The sequence below is a fragment of the Pseudophryne corroboree genome, chromosome 1 (assembly GCF_028390025.1).
Source record: "Pseudophryne corroboree isolate aPseCor3 chromosome 1, aPseCor3.hap2, whole genome shotgun sequence".
Classification (NCBI taxonomy): Eukaryota; Metazoa; Chordata; class Amphibia; order Anura; family Myobatrachidae; genus Pseudophryne; species Pseudophryne corroboree.
This window is the reverse complement of record NC_086444.1, coordinates 199,970,375-199,991,295: the sequence shown is the minus strand read 5'-3', so window position 1 is coordinate 199,991,295 and position 20,921 is coordinate 199,970,375. Positions and strand designations below refer to the sequence as shown.

General features: G+C 43.2%; 1 protein-coding gene and 1 long non-coding RNA gene across 8 annotated transcripts in view; one reads left to right on the top strand and one right to left on the bottom strand.

Annotated features, from left to right (window-relative positions):
• The window catches only part of ARB2A (ARB2 cotranscriptional regulator A), a 792,581-nt gene that overhangs the window by 757,387 nt on the left and 14,273 nt on the right, over positions 1-20,921 (top strand). Inside the window, exon 11 of one of the 5 annotated variants that reach the window (XM_063964007.1) lies at positions 7,814-9,379. The exons of the other annotated variants lie outside the window; for them this stretch is intronic. Within the exon in view, the coding sequence (XP_063820077.1) occupies positions 7,814-7,902 (89 nt within the window). The 3' untranslated portion in view covers positions 7,903-9,379. Of the gene's footprint in view, positions 1-7,813; positions 9,380-20,921 lie in introns of those variants that run through there. 5 annotated transcript variants of the gene reach the window in all.
• LOC135060861 (uncharacterized) overlaps positions 15,382-20,921 on the bottom strand; it is a 75,846-nt gene continuing 70,306 nt past the window's right edge. For all 3 annotated transcript variants that reach the window (XR_010247266.1, XR_010247260.1, XR_010247272.1), the window contains one exon: positions 15,382-16,588. This is a non-coding gene — a long non-coding RNA (uncharacterized LOC135060861). The remainder of the gene's footprint in view (positions 16,589-20,921) is intronic.

Here is a 20,921-nt window from a genome sequence, read left to right as displayed (position 1 = left end):
AGAGGGAGGGGGGGAAGGAAGGGACAACTTACATATGAAGAGGATCTTCCCGCTCTTCGGGTCGGGCCACCTCTACTTCCTCGCGCCGGCCGCCTTCTCCTTCCAGCTTGGCTCCCCCTCCTCCTACCGAGTACTCCTGCTTGGGGGGCGGAGTTTCGCGTCATTCCGCGAAACTCCGCCCCCTGAGCAGGAGTACTCGGGAGGAGGAGGGGGAAACAGGGACCAGCAAAGTGCCGCGGCGGGCTCGCCCGCCGCAAGAAACGGCACTGCCTGGGAGACTATTGAACAGTACTGGCTCACGGACTGGCTGCCATTGAAGAGAAGCAAGGCACTTTGAATCTGGCACCGTTTGTGCGCCATTCACGGCTCCCGGACCGCCAGCTAATGAGAAGCTGCCACTTGGCAGCTTCTCATTGGCTGGCAGTCCGGGAGCCGTGATAGGCTCACGCCAGATTTTAATAAAGCCGCCTGACTCCGCCCCCCTGTATTACTCCCCCCCCCCCCCCTGCATTACTGCCCACAGACCTGCCTGACTCCGCCTCCCCCCGAATTACTGGCTGCCGAAGGGCAGGGGGGGGGGGGAGTAATACAAAGTGCCGCGGCGGGCTCGCCCGCCGCAAGAAACGGCACTGCCTGGGAGACTATTGAACAGTACTGGCTCACGGACTGGCTGCCATTGAAGAGAAGCAAGGCACTTTGAATCTGGCACCGTTTGTGCGCCATTCACGGCTCCCGGACCGCCAGCTAATGAGAAGCTGCCACTTGGCAGCTTCTCATTGGCTGGCAGTCCGGGAGCCGTGATAGGCTCACGCCAGATTTTAATAAAGCCGCCTGACTCCGCCCCCCTGTATTACTCCCCCCCCCCCCCCCCCCCTGCATTACTGCCCACAGACCTGCCTGACTCCGCCTCCCCCCGAATTACTGGCTGCCGAAGGGACCGATTCCATCCGCCCCCCACCGTATTACTGGCTGCCGAAGTTGCCCGACTCCGCCCCCTTCACTCTCTGCTTATTATAAGACTATCCTAACTGCTTACGGCTGCTATCAGCGCCCGCAGCAGCAGAGTAAGCAGAGAGAGAAGGGGGCGGAGTCGGGTACTTTTGTAGCCAGTAATGCGGTGGGGGCGGAGTCGGGCACTTCGGCAGCCAGTAAGACGGTGATGGGGGGGGTGGGCGCCACCGCGCCAGCCAGGTCAGTGAATCGCGTCCATGTCTGCAATGCTCAGTGCTCACTCAGTGAGTGCACATTGTGTGTGGGAGGGGGGCGCGGCAGAACAGTGACTATACAGACAGTACACAGTGACCGTACTAGTGCTGCTGTAGTGCTGTGCTGTAGATAGGCTAACAAACTTGAAAAAAGTGGGCAGGACGGCGGCGCAACTGCGTTCGGCCTCCAATTGCAAGTGCCGGAACGCAGTTCCGCCCCGTTCCGGCCCACTTTAACCCCTGCATATAAGCCCAACAATAGAAAGTAGCAAAGAGAGGTACTCATGAGTCTCGCATACAAAAGCACAACAGAACCACTGTGGTATTCATTCTGAAACTTACAAATGTTACAATTGTGTGTGTGTGTGTGTGTGTGTGTGTGTGTGTATATATATATATATATATATATATATATATATACTAGCGTGTACGGCGGCACTCAGGTCAGAAAAACGACAGGACACACAGCCTCTGGTTTGCCAACGTTTCAAAGATTTCTCTTTTTCGTCAGGGCATGAAAACATACACATACTTACACCGTATTTAGGTGCTCACCCTTCACCACGTTCTCCGTTCACGGCAGCGTCCCCTGTGACGCGCCGTGCGCCTAATGATGACGTCACCCGTGAACACCATCACCATAACAACAACCATAAACAGACAATATAAAAACATCAGAATGCGGTATTGAAAATACAATAACACCACGGTTAAGTGCCTGACCATATTGGTCACTATATCAAATGTCATAATACAATAAAACAAACATATATAGGACTGAAACACGGCATACAGCCACAGACGTTCCCAGTAATATACCTAATGCAACTACATATGTACTGTCATAAATAACTATTAAGACCACTGCTCTCATTAAGCCCTCTAGGACTAATAGTGTCCAATAGAAAGATCCATTTAGCTTCTCGCTGCAACAACAATTTGGATCTATTACCTCCTCTAGACAATGGAGGGATATGATCAATGACCATATGCCTAAGAGAGGTGGGAGAGTGGCCGGCCGTAGCAAAATGCCGAGCCACAGGCTGTTCACTCCTACCGGATAACACAGCCTCCCGGATGGCATATCTGTGCTGTCCCATCCTCACTTTAAATTCACATTCCGTTTTGCCAATGTAATACTTCCCACAAGGGCAAATCAAGGCATATACAACAAATTTTGAAGAGCACGACAGAAAGTGATTAATTTTAAATGTTTTGTTAACGGATGGATGTTTAATCGTGTTTCCCGTCAGCATATAGCTGCAAGTCACACATCCAACACATTTATAGCAACCCAACTTCCGATTACCAAAAAACGGAGACATCTTACGTTTACCAAAATCCGTGATATCAGCATGTACTACAAAGTCACGGATATTCCTACCTCTGGAGTGACTACACATAATGCGTCTATCTTTAAGACCCTGCAACTCATTATCCGAAGAAATGATCGGCCAATATTTCTGTACAGCTTTTTTAACCCTTTGGCTAGCCACGTTATACCTAGTAGGCCAAATAATACAGTTAGTATTGGATTTCGCTGGTTTTGTTATCAATGTATTTGATCTAGGTGTAACCAAAACCCTACGTTTTGTCTTGATTAAATCTTCTCTGTTATAGCCTCTAGATACAAATTTTTCAATCATATTATCAAGTGATATGCCAGCATCAACATCATTACTACAAATACGCCTAACCCGTAAAAACTGTGAATAAGGTAATCCCATGCGGGTTGGCAGAGGATGGTGGCTAGAGGACAACAGTATAGAATTACGATCAGTGGGCTTTACAAACAAAGAGGTCCTAAGCCCGCCATTATCCTTCTCTATTCTGACGTCTAAAAAATCAATGACACCAGAATCAATTTTACAAACCAATTTCACTGGACTATCGCTGAGATTATGCAAATCAATCACTGTGTTAAGGCTTTCCTGACTGTCCAACCACAGCAATAACATGTCGTCTATGTATCTAGAATAATACAATACCTTTGAAGACACATTGGGATTAGCAAAAAAAAATTTGTGTTCCACTGCCAGCATATAAGCATTTGCGTACTATGGGGCCACAGAGGACCCCTTCGCACAGCCGGCTAGCTGTAAATAATGTTTCCCATCATAGTAAAAATAATTATTGCATAATACCATCTCCAGTAAATCACAAAAGAAATTCACATCAGGCCCCTTATACCATGGGTTGCCCGTAATCAACCGTCTAGTTGCCGCTATCCCCTCACTATGCGGGATACACGTGTACAAGGAGCTGACATCAATACTTGCAAATAACATATCATGGGGAATAACCTTTAATTCATTAAGTTGCAATAATAAAGCTGTGGTATCTTTGAGAACATACTGAGCATTCTGAACGCAAGGCTGAAGATACGTATCAAGATAAATTGAGATAGACTGAAAAATTGACCCCCTGGCCGAAATTATCGGTCTACCGGGAGGATGAGTGGGGTTTTTATGAACCTTTGGGATCGTATATAAGATAGGCTTAATGGGATGCTCCGTAATCAACAGCCGTGCTACATCAGCAGAAATATGACCATTTTCTACAGATTGCATCAAATATACATCAAGCTCTTTTTTATATTTGGACGTAGGATCACCAGCCAACAATCGATAAGTATTACCATCTGACAATTGGCGGGCTATTTCTTTCTTATAGTCCTCCAGCCCTTGAACTACAATCGAGCCGCCTTTATCAGCGGCTCGAATTACTATGTCCTGTCTGGATTCCATTGCTTTTAACGCCTGGAATTCAGCTTTTGATAAATTGGAATGTCCATCATGGCTTCTTGATTGCAGTGTATCAACCGCTGCATCCACCAGTCGTATAAATGATTTAATTGAAGCACTGTTAGATATAGGATCAAAGTTAGATTTTTGTTTTAATTTCCTAAGTTCTGCTGGAATAGAGTCACAGATGTTCGTTGCTTTTTTTGAACTAAAATGTTCTTGTAATTTTAGTTGACGGTTAAGTTTAAACATTTCAGTCTTCCACACAAACGGGTCAAAGTTGGTAGTGGGCACGAAATTTAGTCCCTTTTTCAAAACTGACTGATAGGCTCACGCCAGATTTTAATAAAGCCGCCTGACTCCGCCCCCCTGTATTACTCCCCCCCCCCCTGCATTACTGCCCACAGACCTGCCTGACTCCGCCTCCCCCCCGAATTACTGGCTGCCGAAGGGACCGATTCCATCCGCCCCCCACCGTATTACTGGCTGCCGAAGTTGCCCGACTCCGCCCCCTTCTCTCTCTGCTTATTATAAGACTATCCTAACTGCTTACGGCTGCTATCAGCGCCCGCAGCAGCAGAGAGAGAAGGGGGCGGAGTCGGGTACTTCTGTAGCCAGTAATGCGGTGGGGGCGGAGTCGGGCACTTCGGCAGCCAGTAAGACGGTGATGGGGGGGTGGGCGCCACCGCGCCAGCCAGGTCAGTGAATCGCGTCCGTGTCTGCAATGCTCAGTGCTCACTCAGTGAGTGCACATTGTGTGTGGGAGGGGGGCGCGGCAGAACAGTGACTATACAGACAGTACACAGTGACCGTACTAGTGCTGCTGTAGTGCTGTAGATAGGCTAACAAACTTGAAAAAAGTGGGCAGGACGGCGGCGGAACTGCGTTCGGCCTCCAATTGCAAGTGCCGGAACGCAGTTCCGCCCCGTTCCGGCCCACTTTAACCCCTGCATATAAGCCCAACAATAGAAAGTAGCAAAGAGAGGTACTCATGAGTCTCCGCATACAAAAGCACAACAGGACCACTGTGGTATTCATTCTGAAACTTACAAATGTTACGATTGTGTGTGTGTGTGTGTGTGTGTATATATATATATATATATATATATATATATATATATATACACACACACACATAAACATACCCAAACAGTTGGCACTCGTAGATTTGTATCAAGGTGAAACAGTGCCAACTTTAAACACACACACACACACACACACACACACACACACACACACACACACACAGTTTAAGGGCCTAATTCAGACCTGATCGTAGCAGCAGTTGGGCAAAACCATGTGCACTTCAGGGGGGCAGATATAACATGTGCAGAGAGTTAGATTTGGGTGGGTTATATTGTTTCTGTGCAGGGTAAATACTGGTTGCTTTATTATTACACTGCAATTTTGATTTCAGTTTGAACACACCCCACCCAAATCTAACTCTCTCTGCACATGTTATATCTGCCTCCCCTGCAGTGCACATGGTTTTGCCCATCTGCTAACAAATTTTCTGCTACGGTCTGAATAAGGCCCTAATAGAGGAGAAGGGGTGCTTGTTTGTAGTCTCCTGGTCCCTCTCTTTGTCTGTTTTGTTCAGGAAGTGCGGTGTGGGTGCAGGGGCACATGTGCATGACACATCCTGCACCCATTATAGATGCGTCAATATGTACACACACATATATACATATACCATTAAGGTTACTTTGCCAGAAGCGAGTTACCATACTAGTATGTAGCAGGAAATTGGAGCACCTGGGAAAGCACACACAAACACAGAGAGGGTATACAAACGCTACACAAATAGGGCCCTGGTTAAAATTGTCCCCATGACTCCAGTGCTGTGAGAATGCAGTGCTAACCACTGGACCACCATGCTATATGTATGTACTGTCAATGTGCTCTTTGTTACAGGTCGTCCTGTAAACATATCTGGTGCCATCTTCTATCACAATTGTATCTGCCTTGAAGTGTGTGTGACACGCTCTGTTGAATAGGATCAAGAGTCATTCTCACTGTCAAGACTATTTGAAGCCCTATATTCATCTGGTCCTTTGTGACTGCCATTTTATCAGGAACTCATAGCCGCTTTTGCTGATCTGCCATTTTTACATATCACTGTTTCACTTGTATGATTTCTAGTGAGACAAGCTCAGACCTCGCTCCCTTTTCCTCTGTACCGGAGAAAAAAGAGCCGTCTCCAGTGCCTGCTCTGCAGAGAAGCTTGATTCATGTGTAAATGATCGGTTGCCCTTTATTTGCTTGGCCTGTGGAGAGTACACATTGAGATAAAAAGCTGCCTGGTTCAGGGCTTAGTGCGTGCATGTTTCTCCAGCGGCCGCAATGACAAGTGCTGGAATTGTTGTCAAAGATTATCAGCCAGGCTGTGATGTCTCTTCATTTTAATGCATGGTGTGAAAAGAAATCTTGAAAGCTGCATAAAAATATGGTGTGTGTGTTTTTGTGTTTACTGGAAGAAATATGTGTATATAAAAATCCATATTTATGTTTAGTGCTGTAGTAGTAGGAGATGGTTGGCAGTACCCAATCCTACCATGTGTTGTCAGCATCCCCCCTTCTCTACAGCACAACATAAATGCATTGATGTTATGCTTAGTGGCGGTGATTTCCTTTTCTTATACTATTATTACAGTGTTTGTTACTTTTGTATGTTATTTTGAGTGCCGTACATCCTGCAGCTGTAATTGCCATAAATGACAAATCATTTCCATGTACTTTTGGTAATAAGTACTTTGATAGTGCATCAGTGCTTTCACATGTGGCATATTCTCTTAGAAGTCACAGGATACTCTTCAGTATGATCATTGAGGGATTCTGTTACGCTTGAAATGTGCTCTTCCATGTACAGTGTACAGAGTAAAATAGGTACGGGGGAGTACAGCATAGTGGACCTGTGCATCTTGCATTATTAAATAGAGATGAGCGTTTCTGATTTGCTAAAACCAGGGGTTCTGAGTCTAACTGAGTTCCGTTTTGAGTAATTCGTAAGTTCGGCTCTCGGATCTAAAACAACGAAACTGTTTTGAATGCATGTCAAATGGTCCAAATGACATGATTTTAGCTTTTTTTTTTCTTCTTTTTTTTAAATCAATTTTAAATAAATCCAAACCAAAATCAAAACAGTTGAGGGTGGTTTGGGCAAAAACAAACAAAAACATGGGGGTTTCAGCACATCATTAATTAGAAATACAACAGATTACACTTGAGACTGAATATATGGTTGTGAGAACACTAGCCCTGCATTAAGATTTACTTGGAGTGCCAGGATGAAGTGTAGTATGCCCCCACGCTGTATATCTCCTGTGCCCCAGCTATAGCATAGTTAAAGCATTCGTAACCAGGAGGCCCAGAAGACTGGGTACTTAGCACATAGTAATAAGTGAAGTGGACAGGTGTTGGACAATATACGTGCAGTGTAAAGTCATATCTGTGTAGAATAGAATTCACTGCATACTATTTTAAAAAGTGTTCCCCATGTGGCACCTCTTTCCCAACTTGGCTATTGTAACCTTCTACTTGCTGTCCTTCCCATAACCAATCTTCAGTGATTTCCGATTAAAGCTGCCAGATTGTATTTATTTACTCTGCCAATTCTAGCAGTCTGTGCAATGGCAATTAAGTGACTTGAGCAAGAGATGTTACCATGTGAGGCAGAGCTGCTGCATAAGATACTTATCTGGGAGTACATAGCAACAAGACTCAGCAATATCGTCACATGTATTTAACTATTTAAAAAAGCACTTCCCCCTTCTTTATTTTATTTTTACTAGAAACTGTTATGTTCTCTTGCTCCATTGTGCAGTCTTATTATACTATGTGTTCATGTCTTCTTATCATTTTCAGTTGCTACTGCAATAAGGAACAACCAGACTCTCTTCAATGGCTACATGTGCAGCCCTCTAATCTACAAATCGGCCGTATATTATCTTTAATTTCAGTATCAAAGAAAAACACAACCCAAAAATGAGCCCCTTACTCATTCAGACCTTCCCACATGGCACAAAAAGGACCTCCAAATGTTCCTCATATACTTTCAGTTCCTAAATGTCCCTTCAGACCTCCATGCATATCATTTAATACTCATATTTATCATGCCATCCCACTCAGACAGCACCCCCACATTCACCCTTCACTGGGCTTCCCAATAACCACTTCCTAGTAGCCTGATGACCTGTACTAATTTAATGACCACTAATTAGACACTAATTCATAATTTGTGACTAATTAGTGGTCATTTGATTAGTAGTGGGTGTTAACCAGTAATTATTAATACCAGTCTGCCTAAAATGTCCTTTCTAATAAAGTTCAACTCTTTCCAGTGGAGAAAGGAGGGAGAGCACCTGGTTCAGACTTAACGTTACCCTCCGTTCTCTGATCTTAAGCTGGATCCACACCTGAACAATGGTGCGAGCCAGCATCGCCGTGCACGCTGCATGATCCGCTGTTCAGCGACGCACTATATCATTGCATGCCTCATCTAACAACAAAGTGTCATCCGTGGAATCGTCCGTCTCAGTGATTCTCAAACTCGGTCCTCAGGACCCCACACAGCTCACGTTTTCCAGAACGCCCAGCAGGTGCGCTGTGTATCACCAACCATCACATTTTAAAAATCCACAGGTGACCTGGAAAACATGAACTGTGTGGACCAAGTTTAAAAACCACTGGATCTAATGTGCAGCACATCAGATGGGACGAGGGCAACCACCAAACAATGGATTGGAGGGTACACAAAATATGATGGTCATTGCGATCCAATGCGGATTGCAACATCGTGTGTATCCAGCTTCATCCTATGTTTTATGGTTTTCAGTGGGGCATATAGCTAAGAATAAGTCAGAATGGAGGACACAAAGCGTGGAAGCGGTATCTGCAGGTGAAGACTTATCAGGCAGGTTGTTGATCATGACATTGGTCTACTAGTTTGAACATTGTACAATTGCAAGTGTTTATTAGCAATTATCTCTTCCATTTAGCTAATGTTCCTGCTGTTACACTAACGATATAGATCTAACAGGTTATTCAGAAGCTTGATGATGGAACTCTTCTAACACTGCCGTCTTACCTAAAGCAAGCTCTGCTTAAATCCAACCATTTGAGATGCTGTTTGACATCCATGCAGCTAGTTGTAAGAATTTGGCGCACATCGCTTTATATAAGCATCAGCTAATTCTAAAATTACCCATAAAGATGGGGTTTACAAGCTTTCACTGACAGCTCTGCTTCCTGAAGAAATGTGGAGATAATACACATTTATTATTTGGCAGTTTGCGGCTTTTGTTTGATAGTCAGTAGCCTGTGGCTATGCTGCACCTTCTTTTTGTATGTAATGGAGCAGAATAACGTTCCTTGTATACTAGAGGAAAAAAATCCTAATGTCTCTGAATAAAGAAGTCCCCCTAAAAGTTATTGATGTGGCGTGTTCATAATGACAGAAGTTAAATATTTAAAGTGTGAGTGAAAATTCATGTGTATAGTAAAGTGGTGATTTGTTCCCTTTCTTTTGTTAGACTTGTAAAATGGTTGAGTGAATTTGATTACAGATTTGGTGCTGAGAGCAAGATCTTTCTGAAGTATGTTTTATAGATGGAAAACGGGAATCTAGAAGCGGCTCGCCATCGGAGAGAGTAATGCTGAATTCCACAATCTTCACAAGTTGTAACTTTGTTTCTTCAGAATGGGTTAGAAACTGACACTGTTTTACCTCTATATTTACCTTTCACCCATCTTTGTACTTATTCCTTATGTCTGCATGATGGCAGAGTGATATTTTGGTGGAATTACCCACAAAACAGAGACTGGTGTTCTCCAGCACTTGTGAAACTAAAAGTCCCAGAATACCCTGTCAGCTAGCAATTATCAGGTGTCTAGCAGAGCATGCTGGGATTTGTAGTTTAACAACACCTGAGGGTAGATTTACTCAAGTGCAGTTTAATAGAAGTGGAGATGTTGCCCATAGCAACCAATCAGGTTCTACTTGTCATTAATCTATCACCTTCTCATACCTCCCAACTGTCCCTATGTAGGCAGAACAGTCTCAATATTCACAGACTATACCGATGTCCCACCCACAGGTCACAGTGTCCCGTAGGAGGTTGGGAGACTGAACAGCAGAGCCAGCGGGGGTGGTGAATGGTCACCACACGCACTGGCTCGGCGTTCATTCATTGGAGAGTGGAGGCTGGGGGCAGCGCAGCTGCTGCCAGAATGCTGGCCTCACCCCCAGCACAAAATGGTTGAGTGTCAGGCAGGCACGCCCCAAAATATCATTTGTCTGGCGTTCTAAAATATAATAGCTAGAATCTGAATGGTTGCTGTTGGCAACATCTCCACTTCTGGAAACCTGCACTTTAAATAATATACCCCCTGGTGTGCCACAGGCTTTCCAGGCCTAGAAAATGAAAAGCACATAAAAAGCACATGTGTTTTCTGATGGTTAGTCCATGTGGTGCCCCATAATACTAATATTTATATGACTGCATTTACCATATTTTAGAGGAGGCCAAAGAATTAATGGTATCCGTTCACATGGTCGACCATGTTATAGTCGACAGTCATTAGGTCGACCACTATTGGTCGACGTTGACATGGTCGACATGGACACATGGTCGACACATGAAAATTGTCGACACATGAAAAGGTCGACATGAGTTTTTTAACTTTTTTGGGGGGGACTTTTCCATACTTTACGATCCACGTGGACTACGATTGGAACGGTAATCTGTGCCGAGCGAAGCGGTAGCGGAGCGAAGGCACCATGCCCGAAGCATGGCGAGCGAAGCGGTGCACTAATTGGGGTTCCCAGTCACTTTACGCAAAAAACGACACCCAAAAAAAGTTTAAAAACTCATGTCGACCTTTTCATGTGTCGACCATGTCGATGTCGACCAATAGTGGTCGACCTAATGACTGTCGACCATAACATGGTCGACCATTCATACCGGAACCAGAATTAATTTGACTACTAAATGTGGACAGTGCTGGTGATTTTCCATATAATGGTCACTAAATCCCAATGAAATTTGTTTGCTTTGCCAAAATGATAGCAAAAAAAAACAAAAAACAAGCAAACAAGCTTGGATAAGGCTTATATATAAATATAATCTTTATTTAAATGAACAAGTGAAAATCCACATTCCCAACAGAAAAATAAGCCAATGTTCTCACCACCCATTAATTGAAAAACAAACTAAGTTGGCATGAAATTACCATTGTTAGCCACCAATTAGACACTTCTATACGTGTTACTAACTGTTGTGCAATAGCAACAAACTCGTTCAATCTTTATATAGGCTTAATAGTGGGTTTTATTCAATTATTTATTTTTAGTGAATATTTTTTGAGCAATCATCGCAACATTTAAAGTTCAAAAGTATGAGAATTTTTGGGACCTGTGTACACATCATGAAAAGGTACAAAATTCACATTAAGTCACACATATATTATTGCTCAAGATAAAGTTTTATAGAAGGGATCATGTCATGGGAGAATGTGTAGGATGTCCTAGTCCAAGTATCTAAAGTGGAGTAAAAGTTTTACTTTTGTACTAAAGGTATTGGAAGGTACATCTCACCCACATACAGGGTTGGCAACAGAAATCTTGGGGCCCGGTACAGTGATATCTCTGCGGGCCCCTCAGATTATATATATTAAAGCACAACTGAATTTGCTGTGCGATATAGGAAACTGTTAAAAATAAATAAATATATATATATATATATATATCTTCTTCCTCCCCCACCCACACCACAGTCTGTCTCTCCCCAATGCTGCATTCCCAGCTCCCCCACCCCATCCCAAAGCCCTGTATCTGCTCACCAATCCACTCTTACCCCAGGGAGAGACTCATCTACGCTGCACTCCCCAATATCCATACCGGAACACTGCACAGCAGGTACCATGTGGCCCTCACTCTCCACCTGAAGGGGCCAGCACAGGAATCCTGGCCAGCAGAGCTGCTGCCATGTCCCATAATTGCCTACAACAGAGCTGGACCCAGAGGAGTGGGCGCACACCCGCGCCGCACATTCACTGTGTGTGAGAAGCTCCTGTCACTCTGAGGCTGCGCCTACAGCTCGCTGCCCTATTTGGACAAGACGGCTCACATTCCTGCCAGTTACAAAGTGGCATTTACTTGGGGCACCTTTGATCCTTGGGGCCCGGTACAGGTGTCCCCTTTGACCCCACCCCCCTGTCGCCGGCCCTGCCCACATCATTATCATACAGAGGATGAGATGAATTTAGCGGACTATTGTAGCCTGATTTAGCCATGGGAGCTACAGTATCTAGTGTAAGTAATCTTGGTGCCTTCTGCATAATTCTACTTATTTTTTGTAAATCTATCATATTCTGTTGAAGATGATTGAAGTAAACTCAGAAGTGTTGGACACCTTCTACTAGGAGTTCCTTCAGTCCGTACCCTGCTGCTTGCCCATCGAACCTCTTCTGATTTGTATTGTTCCCCTTTGTCCCCTTCCTAATTTGCCAGTCATCTGTAATTTTCTCCACACCCCCTCCCCCCACCTCCTCATCCTTTGTCTCCCCACTGTTGTCCTTTTTGTTGTTTGTGTTTTGTAGCCGGTGCGTACGTGCGTGTGTTCTTAAACAAGCTGAATCTGTGTTATTATTTGAAAGATCTAGTTTACAGTTTACTTCTCTCAAGAGAAAAAAAAATCCTGAAATGTATTTAAATTGTATCCTTTAATGGGCAGCTCGTTGCATTGGTGACATAAAGGCTCCTTTTACAGATATGGAGACTGATTCAGAGTTGCGGAAGAATCTCGCACTTTCTTTAGAAACTGCGCTTTCATCAGAGTCAGACAATGCAACTTTGAGCAAGTCGTACTTCTCTCCTCTTGTCGCTTAGTGGGTGTAACTGGGGAAACAACTGGGCATTCGCAAGCGGCACAAGTGTGTTGATGACGTGTAGACAGAATTGCAGAGCTGTGTGTATGCAGACATGGGGGAAATGGATCTTTTGCAGCAAGGATAGAGCTGAACCAAATATGCGTTGGTAATTTCACCACCAGAAGTATAAGGGTAATGCAGCAGCTTAGGTGCAGCTAACTATGAATACGGGAGGAGATCCACATTTATTTCCAAGCTCACAATGCGGCAGATTCGGGACCACATTTTTAAGATTAGAACATAAATCTTAAATGAATTTCATAATGATTGAATTATGATCACCATGCTTTATGTATGCACCCACACTTTACATACTATGCAGAGTTGAATATATCTTACCAGGGTTCTATGATTTACTGACGGACACAATACCAACGATCATATTCCTGACAGCCATTGACCTACAGTGTCGGTAATCTGACTGTCTACATTTTGAACATGTCGGCATAATGAATGTTGGTATTTTGACCATGTCTGTATTTTGACTAGGTCAGTGGCTGTCGGGATTATGAGGGTCATTCCGAGTTGATCGCTCGCTAGCTATATTTTGCAGCGCTGCAAACAGATAGTCGCCGCCTATAGGGGAGTGTATTGTTGCTTTGCAAGTGTGCGATCGCATGTGCAGCCGAGCAGTACAAAAAAGTTTTGTGCAGTTTCTGAGTAGCTCAGAACTTACTCAGCCGCTGCGATCACTTCAGCCTGTCAGCTCCCGGAATTGACGTCAGACACCCGCCCTGCAAACACTCCCAGAAAACGGTCAGTTGACACCCACAAACGCCTTTTTCCTGTCAATCTCCTTGCGATCGGTTGTATGAATGTATTCTTCGTAAAATCCATCGCTCAGCAACGATCCATTTTGCACCCGTACAATGCGCCTGCTCATTGCGGTGCATATGCATGCGCAGTTCGGACCTGATCACAGTGCAGCGAAAAAAACTAGCGTGCAATCAGGTTGGAATGATCCCCTATGACCGTCAGTATTGTGTCCGTCGGTAAATCAACTGCTACCCTCTTACCATGTATTTAAAAACAATTGCTGTTTTGTTTTGGGGGTTTTTGTAACGCTTTTTATGCCTGCTTTTTTTATGCACATGCGTTCAAACTCCGTATAATCTGTATACATTTTAAATGTACTCTATTATGTGAGCTGTCTTCTACAAAATAGCAAATAGTAACATTTCTGAATAAATTACTGAATTCCCATATCGACTGACTGCTTACATTACCTTTTCAGCTAGGTACAACTTAGTGTTCTCTATTTTTATCATTTATGGCTAAAAGCTGTTGATCGCAGTGATTTGCAATGGGATTCCTGACAGGAAACAGTCTGTGTGCTGTGAAATATTCCCCCACCCCCTTCCCAACAACACGACCAGAACTTTATCTCAAAAACGATATTCAGCTCTGATGATAAGCTTCTGGAATTGATACGTGTTTATATTAGTGAAGGTTACTAGAAGTTGTACTGTATAAGCAAAATGTATATTTCCGTTTTAGTGGTCCTTTAAGTAGATGGTTTCGGAGGCTGGCAGTCACACATCACTTACAGATCCTGGTCTCCTGGCATTCTGCGTTCTGTATCTATCAGTTCAGCACAGTTCCACTCCCTTCTGCTGTTTCAAGTGGCTTGATCTGTGTGCATATGGTCTTGCCAATTGTGTTCTGTTCTCTCTGTGCTTCGGTTACAAAAACTCCTTTGAATGAGATGTAAAGAAAATTGAACGTTGATTTTTTCTGAATTAAAATTTTTGCGCACAAGTTCCAAATCCATTTGACGCTTGTCATTGTAGCAGAGCACTGTGTTCTGTAATGATTTTGGGCCTGATTTAGAGGTGAATGCAATGGCGATGTTTGCGCAGTTGTGCAATTCTTTTTTGTGTATTGTGCATGCGTCCTGTCGCACTGAGCAGAGCCGCAACTAGGGGGGGCAGGGCGGGAAGGGGTGGGGGTTGGGGGTCACGTGCCCCGAGTGCTGGGCAGTAGGGGGGCGCTAATGAGACCACTTCTGGTGCAGCACTGGCCCCGCTAGCTCCCCTGACAGTAAGTTACCTGCTGAATTTGTGCCTTGCCCCGGGTGACAGAGATCCTAGTTTCGGCCCTGCACTGAGCACGTGTGGTGATCGATTAGCGATGACAGATGCAGTAAGGATTTATTTGCAAAGTGAGTGACAGGTAGTGAGCGTTTGTGGGAGGTAACGGGGAGAGGCTTGTCAAACATAGGCAGCGGCATGTTTGGACCTGCGGCTGCGAATTCATAAGCAGAATGTACAGGCTCCAGCGGCTTAGTTGCAATGGACACTCTGTGTAACCATAGTGATGATCAATGGTGCAGCATTTCTGTACATATTCCAGTCATTAGCATATTTTTGCATATCCGCTGTGCATGAATTCACACTTGCGATGGGACTTGCGTCGCCTCTGAATCGGGACCTTTGTTACATATGATAATCATAAAATTCTTACACCGTATAAAGTTCAGCAAAAAGTAAGCGTTGTCACAGGTATTCAGTCTCCTCATTTAGTGTCACTTTATTGTGTCAGCTGAAGCCTTACTGAATCCTTCCCATTGTTTTTACAAGTGTAAATAAACTTTGTAGAATATTGGCGTTCTAAGATATTGGAGAGCAATCTGACTGTAAGCAATATGGCATTGTGTGGGCTGGACCGTATGATAGTAATCTGCTGAAGCATTTCTACATGGTTAATAAGAGGAGTTTTTCTCTTTTTCTTACTATGACTATATTTCTTTATTTGTCTGATAATATGATTACTATGCCATGTGCATTTTTTTTTATATTTAAAATAAAGACCATGTATTATAAAAAATAAGAATCATCATCATAATAAGAATAATAACAACAATGAATAGAATACAAGAAAGATGATTTGTTAAGAGTACGGACGGTGTAATGGTTAGCATTACTGCCTCACAGCATTGAGGTCATGGGTTCCATTCCCACCATGGCCCTAACTGAGTGGAATTTGTATATTCTCCCTGTACTTGCGTGGGTTTTCTCTGGGTACTCCGATTTCCATGCAGGGTATAGCATACTACTACACACGAGTCAGTTTTCCCATACATGCATTTGGCCCTTGTATGGCTCATCTCCCACAGTGTAACCTTCCTAGTGCACCCAACATGGCTGCCTCATCTGGTGCACTTGTGGATGGGATGAAAAATACATGCACCTGAATTTTAGGGCTCTGCAATCTCCCCATTTTGTGTTATCTCTTCTAGGGGTAGACTATTCCACCCTGGGTAATCCTACACAGTGCGCCCAAGATGGCTGTCGCACCTGGTACCTTGTGAGGGTGGAATACACAATCCTTGGAAGTTATCACACAAAATGCCTACACCAATCCTGCATTATACTTACTGCACACTCAAGGTTTTCGTTTATGTCTGTGTGGCTTATCTATTGCTTTATTACTTAAATCTTCTGTATTTTGTGCATTGCTTTTTATTTCTGTAAAGCGCCTTCAGTCCTGTTGGAGAAAGAGTGCTATATAAATAAAATTATTATTATTATTAATATCAATGTTAAGAGAGACATTTTTTTGGCAGCTGTCACGTTCATCCTCTGGGTTTTCTTCAATATGGGTCACAAAACGACCTTTCAGTCACTTTCTGTCTTTAGCCATAAAGACCCTTCTGCCCGTTTTTGTTACTGACCACTAGCAGAGGAATTCTCTCTTCTTACAAGGATGTTCCTGTGAACAAAAATAATTATTTAGCCCAAGTGAAATATAAAAGAAACCTCATAAGTGTGTATATGAAGTGTTATAGCAACTTTTTTGCACCTTAGTTTTAAGATATCAACGTGTCTTAGTTAAGATGAGAAGAGATTGCAACATAATTTAATATCAAGTTGCTGTTCTTCCCCCTGCAAGGCTGCTATCTGTGTCATCTCACATTATGAGTTTCCAGACAAGCAAAATGGCATCTGGAATGTTCAAGAGTGAGATGGCTAATAAACTGTAAAGATGCTGTGGCCTGAGAGAATTTTGAAGGGGGGGGGGGGTTAGCTTTTGTGTTTTTATTATCCCCACTAGTAATCAGGGACATATGAGGAATGGCAATATTATCACTTATATGGAATAAAGTCACAGTGATAATAAAATAAAGTTTCTGGTCACCCTTGCAGCACAGGAATGAGAGACAACACCTAACGAGAGTCTAGAGCCAAGTAACTATAGCACAAATAGAGAGAGAGAGAAAAAAACAAGTATCAATATGTGATTTGATTTCACTTAATGATAAACTTTAATTTTGGCTTTTGAAAGCAGAACCATGCAAATTATAGTGTTTTATTTCCCTTGTTTTTAATTATAAAACTAAAGCATAGGCATAAAATGTACTAAAATGTAATTACTGCTCTGTCTGGTAATGATGTCATATATACACACACGTTATCATGAAGTGGCTCCTTCTCCTTCCATAAGAAGCTTAAGCTGGGTACACACATGGCGATGCACATCTGATGTGACATTGTGTTCGATTTCCCCCACAAATGATATCGCCCGGCCACATCCAGGAGCATGCAGGCTTTCACGATATCTTTTGAGTTCAAGGTAAGAACTAAAGATATCGGACATTGTTAATGACCGACGGGAGTGCATACACACTGGACGATGTGAATGACATATATCGACTGCATATCGTCAAGTGTGTACCCAGCCTTAGCTATACAGCTTAATGAAGAAATGAGTGACAGTCTAATACTGCTTCCAGACCAAAGTCCCAGGTCCAACCTGGCTTACTGAACATGGTTTCAAGCCATATCCAGCTACCTGAAACCGTGTTCACCATGCAGACTTGACCTTGGTTATTGCCGTGTCGTCTCTTTGCCGGCGCTTGGAGATTACATAATTTCTGGCTCTCTGCATACTTTTAGCATGACCTGGGTTGTGCTTTCACATTGAAGACTACACTAGTTAGTCCCAGGTTTTACCCTGGTCGCGCCCAGGGTCAAGATCCCCGGACATACAAACCCTTTCAAACCAAGCCAGGATCCGGATTGTAATCTCCCAGGTCGGAGGCTTGGTCTGAAAAGAGTAAGGAAACAGACTTGAAATGTAAATGTAAGGCAGTGTAATTTAGACAAGAGCTCCAAAATATGTCAAACCTATAACACTGCGATCCATCCTGTGAGCAGGTTTACAGCGTTGGAGTTTTAAAGGGATTGTATTTCTTATCTGAGGTTATGTTCATCCTATTTTTCTGTAAATAATTTGGTCATTTGTTATTCAGCACAGAAAACCTTATTTATAATTGGGAACTACTCTAATGGAACAGCATTCCCAAGTATCCTATTTGTTATTTGGTAGTAGATAACTGGAGTAGCCTCCCATCAGAGGTGGTTGAGGCTAAGACAGTGAATCAAGTTACCCACACCTGGGATAGACATAAGAATATCCTTACAAAGACCAAAGGAAAAAATTGGGTTGAAGTTGCCAAAAGGATAAATGAAAAAGGGCAGACTAGATGTGCCAAGAGGTTCTTATCTGCTGTGAAATTCTATTTTATGCAAATAAAATAATACTTGGATAATATAATAAAATGATCCTTCAGGAAAGCATCATTCAAATATTAAGCTTCTAAAATTGTGATGTTGAGCAAGGCAAGAAGACATCTCAAAAATGGGCAGCACGGTTAGCATTTTTCTCACAACCCTGAGGTCTTGGGTTAATCTCCTGCCAAGGCCCTTTCTGCCTTGTGGTTGCACGTGTTTCCTCCCACAATCCAAAAACATACTGGTCAACGAACTGGATTGTAACAATAAATGAACCCTAGTGAACGTGTGTGCATGTCCATTTGATAAGGAGTATAGACTGTAAGCTGCACTGGTGCAGGGACTGATGTGAATGACTAAATATTCTCTATAAAGCTCTGCCGAATATATGTGCGCAATATAAATAACTGATAAAATATAAATAACATTGTTTCATTATTCTGTGTCTTTATTTGTAAATACTGATCACGTACTATTCTTATTTTTATAATGATTTTTTTTTGTTTGTTTGATCTGACTGTTTCAAACATGACACATGGCAGAATGAATTGAAATGTGTTGTCAAGCATGTTTCTGAATACTGCGCATCACAGAAGGCGATCTAGTGCTGTAGGTTTAAGGGGGACATTTGCTAAGCAGTGATAAGAGCGGAGAAGTGAGCCAGTGGAGAAGTTGCCCATGGCAACCAATCGGCACTGAAGTAACATCTATAAAATGATACAGAGCTGCTGATTGGTTGATGGGGAAATTTCTCCGCTCTTGCTTAGTAAATGTTCCCCTAAGTCTCCTAGGTACATTGGTGGTCATTCCGAGTTGTTCGCTCGGTAATTTTCTTCGCTTCGCAGCGATTTTCCGCTAATTGCGCATGCGCAATGTTCGCACTGCGACTGCGCCAAGTAAATTTGCTATGAAGTTTGGTATTTTACTCACGGCATTACGAGGTTTTTTCTTCGTTCTGGTGATCGTAATGTGATTGACAGGAAGTGGGTGTTTCTGGGCGGAAACTAGCCGTTTTATGGGTGTGTGTGAAAAACGCTACCGTTTCTGGGAAAAACGCGGGAGTGGCTAGAGAAACGGAGGAGTGTCTGGGCGAACGCTGGGTGTGTTTGTGACGTCAAACCAGGAACGACAAGTACTGAACTGATCACACTGGAAGAGTAAGTCTCGAGCTACTCAGAAACTGCACAGAGAAATGTTTTCGCAATATTGCAAATCTTTCGTTCGCAATTTTGCTAAGCTAAGATTCACTCCCAGTAGGCGGCGGCTTAGCGTGTGCAATGCTGCTAAAAGCAGCTTGCGAGCGAACAACTCGGAATGAGGGCCATTGTTTTTATGCTATAGAGCTAAGTAGTGTTAGTGTGAAAGTAACTTTGTACGTGAAGCTGGCTGTAAATTATAAATACCAATTTCCGACGTGAAAGAGAGCACATCTCTTCTGGGGGCAGCAGCAGGTAAAGATGTCTGTTTGAAGGTTATTAACTTGATGATTCCACAACTGGTATACTTGACCCACAGCGGTGAGCCCTGTCCATAAAATAACATGTCTCTCTCGCCTGCTATTTTTCAGCAGTGTGCACCAGTGCAGACCACCTAGAGGTCACTCTAATAAACTCAGGGTCAGTTCATGCCACATCAATGTAAATTCAGTGTGGAAAACCAATGTCTCATTGTATCTAACTTGCAGCCAGAGTGAATGAGTGACAGCATTAGAAAGAGAGAATGTTATAAATTGGTCTAGTGACATTACAGACGGCAGATAGATTGTTTTAGGAGACAAATCCTTTTATAAATACTTTTCTAAACCCCTGAACGAAAATGTAGTTTGAATAATTACCGGGAGCTTTTTATTCTACACGAGAAAAAACCCATTCCACACCCAGTCTTTAACCCGCTTTCTATTAATCTTTACCAGCTGTGAAATGAAATCAAATGTATAAAATGGTTACAAAGTGAAAGATGTCATAGTTATATACTTATCGGATAGAGAACGATTCCATGTGACATAGGTTCATACAGAATTTGGAAACAAAATCTGCTTTTACCAACTGGAATTGTAAAAATCAGTGGCTTTATTAATAGTCTACTGCACGGCACAACAGTGATTATCATTTCAGTATTGAAAATCAATTGTCATTTTAAAATGAAAACCGCAGCTGCAGAGGACAGTGGAGCAAGATTCGGAAATTCATAAGGGTTAACTAAAATTGTGCACAATGTCACAGTCATTCAATACACTACTAGGTGATCTAGTCTTGAAGTTTGGATGGCTTGGTCTGCAGATTGGCATTGAGATACATAGCCTGTCACCCTGAGGTCACTGGTTCAAATCTGTCTCTCTGCAAGAGTGACTGAAAATCATTAGCATTTTAAAGCTGTTTGTTGACCCTTAAGAGAGGGGTTGGTCATCTTAGTTCTATTCCCAGTTCACCACATCCCAAAACCATCATCACGATTGGAGACTTTTAAGACTCCGGATTAATGAACATTAGACTGAAGTACCTTCTCACCTTCTATGGGTAGCCTCTCCAGGG